At 50.1% G+C, this 8036-nt stretch overlaps 1 protein-coding gene across 1 annotated transcript in view; it reads left to right on the top strand.

Annotated features, from left to right (window-relative positions):
* Positions 1-1381: 1381 nt before the first annotated feature.
* Positions 1382-8036, top strand: part of Spdl1 (spindle apparatus coiled-coil protein 1) — an 11703-nt gene continuing 5048 nt past the window's right edge. Inside the window, exons 1-9 of the mRNA XM_013028623.1 lie at positions 1382-1571; positions 2765-2941; positions 4094-4288; positions 4539-4688; positions 4772-4870; positions 4953-5063; positions 5346-5486; positions 6622-6731; positions 7257-7454. Of these exons, the coding sequence (XP_012884077.1) occupies positions 1413-1571; positions 2765-2941; positions 4094-4288; positions 4539-4688; positions 4772-4870; positions 4953-5063; positions 5346-5486; positions 6622-6731; positions 7257-7454 (1340 nt within the window). The 5' untranslated portion in view covers positions 1382-1412. The remainder of the gene's footprint in view (positions 1572-2764; positions 2942-4093; positions 4289-4538; positions 4689-4771; positions 4871-4952; positions 5064-5345; positions 5487-6621; positions 6732-7256; positions 7455-8036) is intronic.

Raw genomic sequence — 8036 nt, 5'->3', positions numbered from 1 at the left:
GCTCCCGCTCACCCCGCAGATCCCCGGGCGCGGCCCGGCCCGGGGAACTTCCCCACCCAGGAGGGCAGGTCCCCGGTAACGGCCTCGCGCCGCTCCCTGTCGCTCCTTCTCGCCTGTGTTTATCGTGCGGCCAGGCGGCAGGACGCCGTTCTGCGGATGGACTGCACCCTTCGGAGGAAAGCCCAGGCATTGCCTGGCGTCTGAGTGACCATGGTGCCCTCGCTGCAGACACAGTGCCAATTTCATAGGAGTCCAACCAGATTCTTGGAATGAATGAGAGCTACTTTTGGCTTCCTGGGGATAGTCCATGGGACTATCTTGAGGTTAGCTCCTTATTTCCCTGGCAGAAGTTGAGAGGACAATATTCACTTAACTCAGACCTCCAAGGGAGTGAAGCAAAATGAGGTACTTGAGGCAGTTGACTCTGCAAGTGTTGGTTACAGCAGCAGCGCAGTGCTTAGCCAGCTGGCCGAGCCACCATGCAGGCACATAAATGTTTCCATTATAAAGCTGTAGCTGCCAGCCCTGAGTGAGTAACCTGTGATCAGTTTTCTCTCTTTTGAAGCTCCATGTTTTCCTTCTTCATTTTCCTTCTTCATCTTGTGTCCTAATTCGTTGACACGTGGAATCACTTGGAAGGTCACCTACACATATTTCCCTCACTGTGTCTACCCAGAGTGTCCCTGTTCGAGTCCCTGCACATTAGAACTCATCATCTTCTTGAATCAGGGCAGTCCATTGCCCCTGGTGTAATAGGTTTTCACTCTCCTGATATATAAGCATACTGTTAACTTTTCTGTAAGTTGCTGTTATCCCCTCTACAGCTGCTCCTCCAGTTTCTGCTTTTTGCATCCTCTTAAACCCACTCCATTGGGGCTCTCGTCCCCTCCTCTGCCACTGCTGCCCCTGGGGTCACAAGTGACCTCCGTTAGTTCAGATCCAGTGGTCAGTACTCAGTATCATGATACCTCAGACACGGTGTTCTTCAAACGCCTATCAGCCCTTTTACACTGGATGCACCGTCACGCTACTACAGAGTTTCTGGGTTTCACTTGTTCTCGTGAGTTGCGTGGGTCCTGCAGTTATTAGGGAACCTCTCCCTTAACATTGTACACTGGGCACACATCACCCAGACATTTCCAGACGGCGCGTTTCTTGGAAGCAATATTAAATGTATTTTTCTTTTTCTGTGTTAAGCTCAAACCAAGGAACAAAATTACCAAAAGTAATTCTTGTTCTTGGATTAAGGATGTAGGTCTGACCACTTATTTAGAAGTCAAGAATTGAATTTCAGTACCTTATGTTTGTGTATGGCAATGAGGTTGAGTTTGTAAGCTTTTTTTCCAAGTTACACGTAAGCTCAAGTAATCATATTTCTTCAGTTTATAGGAGGCTGAAGACAGGAGAGGAACATGGAGGAAGACAAAATGACAGGTCTTCGAAATAAGCTCAAAGAGGCTGAATCAGAGCGACTGAAAGCTGCTCAGTATGGCCTACAGCTCCTGGAGAGCCAAACTGAATTGCAGAATGAATTGGATCAGTGTCGTCATGAGCTGATGGCCGTGACTGAGGTAGGGCTGTGCACTTGGGTTTATAAGGGCCTGGTTAGCCACTGGAGGTTTGTGATGCTATTATTATTATTCATTTTTTACAGCATATCCCATTCCTTGTACACCCCGGAGAATGAACTAAATGAATTACTCATATTCTTTCTAACCTAATGTATTCTGATGTTTTAAAAAAAAAATCCAGTTTGATTTCTTTTACCACATTTTGCCATTCTGACCCGCGGTGTGCTTTGTCTGAATGCTGCTGAGCGGGCCTGACCTGTTTCAGAGCTCCGTGACATCTGAATGTCCTGTGACACTTCGCAGGCCTTTCATTCTCCTCGGAAGCCCACTTATTTATTCAGCTAGCACTTGTAGACATCTGAATTGTGGCAGAAGGAAACTGTGCTGGGTGCATGACTTGTGGTCGAGCACCCCCTGCCTAGCAAACATGAGGCCCTGATTTCAAACCCCAGTACCACCCCAGAAAAGGAAAAGTATAAATAATAGTTGATCTCTGCCCACTAAGCAAGCGTTCTTTTTTGGTACCTCTTTTGTAAGTGGAATAGCATTCACATAGTTGTTTGAGCCAAAAACCCCAGAGTCTCATGTTTATGGTTTGCTTCTTAGTACTTGACCGATAAGCCATCCACCCAGGCAGCGCTGTGCCCCCGGCCACCGTCCTCTCTGCACTGGGCCTGCCTGCTCCCAGCCTGCCACTCACACTGTCATCCTCACATGGCTCCCAAGGCCCCCAGGGAATACCCGAAAGATTGTGCCCCTCCCTGCACCAGGCACACAAGGCTTCAGGCCTCTAGACAATAAAACCTGAGTTCTTTATGTGGGCTCGGGGGTCCCTCATGAACTGATCTCCCTTCAGACCACTTCCCTTCAGTCATGGCTCCATGAGAGCCACAGTACACCTTCACCTACACTCCTTCCCAGGGCTGGCTGCCAAACACTGGCGGCCACCCACTGGGACCAGTCCCTAAATTCACCTCCCCGGGAGTTTGTGAGACTCCTGTCACGTGTGTCAGACTCGTCCACAGAGTTCACTGAGGCTGAGTCACACAGTTAACTCCAGATGTCGTATGTCTGGTACATGGTGAGCAGTAGACATTTAAAATAGAACTGAAGTAGTCAGAAGTGAACCTGGCTACGTGTGATCAATGTAGTGGGTGTTTGTGTAATTGGATTGTAACTGGATCTGTTTGCAGAAATATGAACAAGAAAAATACACTCTTCAGAGAGCTGTGGAGCTTAAGAGCCGCATGCTAGAGAGTTTGAGCTGTGAGTATGAAGCCATGAAGCAGCAGCAGAAGCTGCAGCTGGAGCAGCTGGAAGAGCAGCTGGGCCGACGACACTCCCAAGAGGCAGAGGAGCTCAGAGGCAAGGTGGGCTGTCCGCGTTCCAGAGCAAATCCCCTGTCTGTGCAGTGCTGTGTGGACATGAGCAGACAGGCTTCCCCAAGTACGGCCCAGTCTGGATCCCTGCCGTGAGCCTGGCAGCAGGGACTGGACACGAGCTCACGCACAAGCCCGAGTGAGGGCTGGGCCTACACAGTGCAGCAGCCCCCTTGCGGGAGGAATCTGCCCGCCTGCCGCAGCTCATGCTCTACTTTGCAATTCTGCAGAACTAATCAGGAACTCCTCATGAATTAGTATAAGTTACAGCAGGTACCCGCTAACTACAGATAACACCATCAGAAAGGACCCGTTCTCTCTCCATGACTGCGTGGTCAGTCATGGCTGAGGTCCTGCATACTGGCTCCACTTGGACACAGGAGAGCAGGACCACTGGAGTGGGCGCCTTCCAGCACCCAGCTACCCAGTGCTTTAACCTGAAACGCCGTCAGGTCTGGGCCTTCTACCAGAACTTGCCTTGACTCTTCTGCTCTCTTAGAAGTTTTTGTGTGTCATCTTCTGGATTTTCCATGTCTTTGTACCACCTGTCATTACTTAATTTTCAGTAAATGACCTGTGTTTTCTGTGTGTGCATGTGTTTGTATGAGAGGGGGTACTGTGGCTTGAACTCTGGGCCTTGCCTTGCAATCTGTCTTGGCTTTTTCCCTCACATCTGGCACTCTACCACTTGAGCCACACCTGTGCTTTCGGATTTTTGTGGTTAATTGGGAGATACAAGTCTTACGGATTTTTCTCTCCAAGCTGGCTTCAGACAGCGATCCTCAGATTTATTTGCCTCTTTGATTAGTTAGGATTACAGGTGTGAGCCACCAGTGCCTAAGATGCTTTCCCACTGTAATAGATGTATCAGTGAAGTCACATATTTGGGCGAGTGTGTTAATTTCTAATATGCATTATTAGTGCTGCTTTTGTGTGTAATACAGTCATTCCCCAGGACTCAGAGAGGGTAACCTAGCTTAGTTTATGTAAATCTCAGAGACACTGCTGAGCAGGTGTTGTTTTCATTTGGCATTAGTTCCCACCCCCCACTTGATGTCTAGCCTTGGGCAACTAGGAAACTTCCATCGTACAATGGTGGTTTTGACTTGCAGCATTTCGAATCTTCCTCCTGTTTTGCTTTAGTTGGGAAGGCTGGAGGCAGACCTGGACGAGGCCAGGCTCCGTGAGAAGCAGCTGGGGCACAAGGTAGAGCACCAGAAGGAGCTCCTGGCGCAGAAGGTGGAGGAGCTGCGGCTCGTGTCCGAGCGCCGGCAGGAGAGTACCCCCTCGGAGACGCTGGCCCTGCGGAAGGAGCTGTCTGACGTGGCACGCCTGAAGGTGGGCTGCCCCTGGGGACGGCCCTGCGTTCCTTCACCAGTGCGAAGGCTGGTGGGCTGGGCTGGAGAACAAGGTTAAGGGCTTGAGTTGGTAGGAAAAGAGGAGGGTCCTCGAAAGCCTTTTCTTTTTCTGCTAAAAAGTCTAGTATTCACCGAAGAGCCCCCAAACAGTTGTTTAGTTTTAGTTTGGGGAGTGAGCCGCCACTGCGCTGTGCACGGGAGTGCCTCCTCACCACCTCCCCTTGGAGCAGGCGGGCCTGGAAGAAGAGGTGCACGAGCTCCGCTACGCTCAGGAGAGACTGGAGCATCTGAGCGCCGACTTGATGCGCCAGGCAGAGCAGCTCAGGGCAGAGAAGGAGGAGCGGGAGAAGGAAGCGGCGTCCTACTACAGCGCCCTGGAGGTACGGTGAGGCCCCCAGGCTCGGCTCCAGCCTCAGTGCCGTGCATCAGCCCGTCCACCACTCACGCTTTCTTCTGAATGCAGAAAGCACGGGTGGAGAACCAGGATCTTCAGCTGCAGCTGAGTCAGGCCCTGCAGCAGGCGCTGGACCCCAACAGCAAGGGCAACTCCCTGTTTGCGGAGGTACTTGGGGGAAACCCACCAGGGGTGGGATGGCGCTGGCGTGTGGCTCACAAGGACAGTGAGACGCAGGAGTACTTCCCAGGTAGAAGATCGGAGGGCGGCCATGGAGCGGCAGCTCAACAGCATGAAGGTCAAGTATCAGACGCTGAAGAAGCAGAATGCCTTCTACCGAGAGCAGATGCAGCGGATGAAGGTAGAGTGGGCGCTGGGGAGCTCCCAAAGCATACACAGCTACGCCAAGGGCTTCAGACACGGGCAAAAAGCAGGATAAATACACCAAAGGTTCTGCCTACAGCAGGGCTTACTGCTGTGTGCTGTTAAAATACAAGATGAGAAACAGCCACCGAGTTTTGACTTACAGCATTTCGAATCCTTCTTTTTTAAAGTTCAGACTAACATACAAGGTAAGATTGTACCAGAGGTGCTCTTGTTAAGTCTCTGCCTTATTGTGTATGTGCTTGCGGCTTTTTTCCAGTTACAAATTGCCACGTTGCTACAAATGAGAGGGTCTCAGGCAGAGTCTGAGCAGCAAGAGCGGTTGTTTACCATGGTGGAGCAGAAGAATGGGGAGATAAAGCATCTTCTAGGGGAGGTTAGAAATCTGGAGAAATTTAAGGTATGTGAAGCACTTTAAAAGATAGCACATTTTGAATTTCTCGCTGCTTCTAACTTGCTCTTTTGCTGTTCAGTTTTTGTGCTGGTACTCTGGTACTGGGGCTTCAACTCGGCCTTACGCTTGCTTGGCTTGGGCGGCACTCACGTGAGCTGTGCCTCCAGACTGACATTTTGCTAGCCGACTGGTGACGGGATCTAGCAGAAGCTTGTGCCTGGCGTGGCTTCAAGGCATGATCATTCAGGTCTCAACGCTCTGAGTAGCTAGCATTACCGGCATGAGCTCTGGCCTTGAAATAGGTTTCTTTATTATGTGGAATTGACATGTTTTGTACACACTGACTCAGTGTTTATTTTCTTCCGGTTTTCTTTGTTCTTTATTAGCCCCAGTTAGTTGCACAGGGGAGTTCATCTCCGCAAGCCTAGGCTGGCTTACAGTGAGTCAGTCAGGCTCGCCATGTCGCTGTGATGCTGCCCACCCGTGGATCTGGAGTTCCACTTTTTTCCCTGCTAGTTGTTTTTTTTAAGATTGACGTTTTTCCCCCTGCAGAAATACACTTTATGTCAATGTTGGGGGCGTGGATAGGTACCAGGAGGAACTTCAGACCTCTTTCCGTTTTGGTTTTATTGAGTTCAGAATTCAAGTCAGCCAGCTTTTCCTTCTGTTCAAAAAGCCAGAAGGTGCTGGGTGCTCATGTGAGCTGGTGGCTCACGCCCATCATCCTAGCTACTCAGGAGGCTGAGATTAGAGGATCGCAGTTCATAGCCAGCCCCGGCAGGAAAGTCCCTGAGACTCTTATCTCCAGAAAACCGGAAGTGACTCTGTGGCTCCAAGTGGTAGAGCGCTAGCCTTGAGCTGAAGAGCTGAGGGACAGTGCCCAGGCCCAGAGTTCAGGCCCCACGACTGACAAAAAAAACAAGCCAGAAGTTGAAACAGGCAGCGATGTGGTTGGAAGCACAGACTGTGCAGTCAGCCTGGGTTCAGATTCTGTCTTTCTTCTCTGTCCCCTTGCCTATAAGAGAGGGACAGAGTAGTTGTGGGCATGCTGCCACCCCGTGGTGGGAGCTGGGCAGTGCCCGGAGCTGGCCTTGCCTGTCAGCCTGCAGCGGTGTGGACTGAGAACCCGTGCTCTCCCTAGGAGTTGTATGAGAGCGTGAAGCAGAAGCCCCCGGCAGAGGCCAGCCCCTCCGCTCCGCAGGACAGCAGCTACTACACAGACTTGCTGCAGCTGAAGATCCAGGAGCTGAAGTAGGTGTCCTGGCCGGTGGGCAGGGCTGTGAGAAACAAAACAAAAACCAGAAAGTGCTCTCAGTCCAGAGCATTTTGAAGAACACGTAATTTGAAACTTAAGCTGTCGTATAGATACATTGGAAAAGAATGCAGAAATTCTTTTTTCTTTTTTTTTTTGGTCATGGGGCCTGAACACTGGGCCTGGGTGCTGTCCCTCAGCTCTTCAACTCAAGGCTAACGCTCCACCACTTGAGCCTTAACACCACTTCCAGCTTTTTTTTCTGTTTATGTGGTGCTGAGGAATGGAACCCAGGGCCTCATGCATGCGAGGCAAGCGCTCTACCACTGAGCCACCTTCCCAGCAGGAATTCTTTTTTTGTTGGAGAGAGTTGCCATTGTTAAACCTTATTTTAATTATTTATTTTGTTGTTAGTAAAAATGCCAGAGAAACACATTTTTAGCTAAGTGTTCAAATACACAAGAAGTTCACTCCGGAGCACCTGTCTGTTCTGTGTGTGAACTTGGACTTCTCTGCCACTGTAGCAAAGAAAACGAGAGTACCCGAGGTGAGCTGTCCATCCAGCGGATGAAGGCCTTGTTTGAGAGCCAGCGCTCCCTGGATTTTGAGCGAAAACTCTTTGCCCAGGAAAGGTGCCTGCAGGTTGTGGAAAGTGAGAACATGAAGCTGAGAGCCAGGCTGGATGAGTTAAAGTTGAAGTACGAACCCGAAGGTAGATACGTGTGTGTGTGTGCGTGTGTGTGTGTGTAGGTGTGTGGACTTCGTTTACAAGTCTGTGGTTTTATATACATGTATATATGTACGGATACATATATATGGCTTAAGGAAAATTTACTGCTGCAAAATTGTAAGAACAAGCCTGGTGTTCGTGTCTCACACCTATAATCCTAGCTACTCAGGAGGCTGAGAGCTGAGGATCACAGTCCAAAGTCAACCAAAGGAAAACCAGTGAAACTCTTCTATCTCCAGTTACTCATCAGAAAACCAAAAGTGGAGCTGTGGCTCAAAGTGGTAGCGCATTAGCCTTGAGCAAAAAATGCTCATGAGACAGTGCCCAGGCCCTGAGTTCAAGCCCTGTGACCAACAGCAACAACAAAGAATGATAGGAACATTAAGTGAACTGGTCACTGAGCACAAGAATAGAAGATGTGCCTCAAGGCAGGTGTAGTGGAAGCAGTCGCAGCAAAACCCATCCTGCGTGACACAGAAGGACAAACCGTCCCGTGTGACATAGAAGGACAAATCTGCTCGTGTGACACAGACGGACAAACCCGTCCTGTGTGACATAGAAGGACAAATCTGCT

The sequence above is a fragment of the Dipodomys ordii genome, unplaced genomic scaffold (assembly GCF_000151885.1).
Source record: "Dipodomys ordii isolate 6190 unplaced genomic scaffold, Dord_2.0 Scaffold112, whole genome shotgun sequence".
NCBI classification, from domain to species: Eukaryota; Metazoa; Chordata; class Mammalia; order Rodentia; family Heteromyidae; genus Dipodomys; species Dipodomys ordii.
The sequence above is the reverse complement of the archived record's forward strand: the minus strand, read 5'-3'. Positions and strand labels throughout refer to the sequence as shown.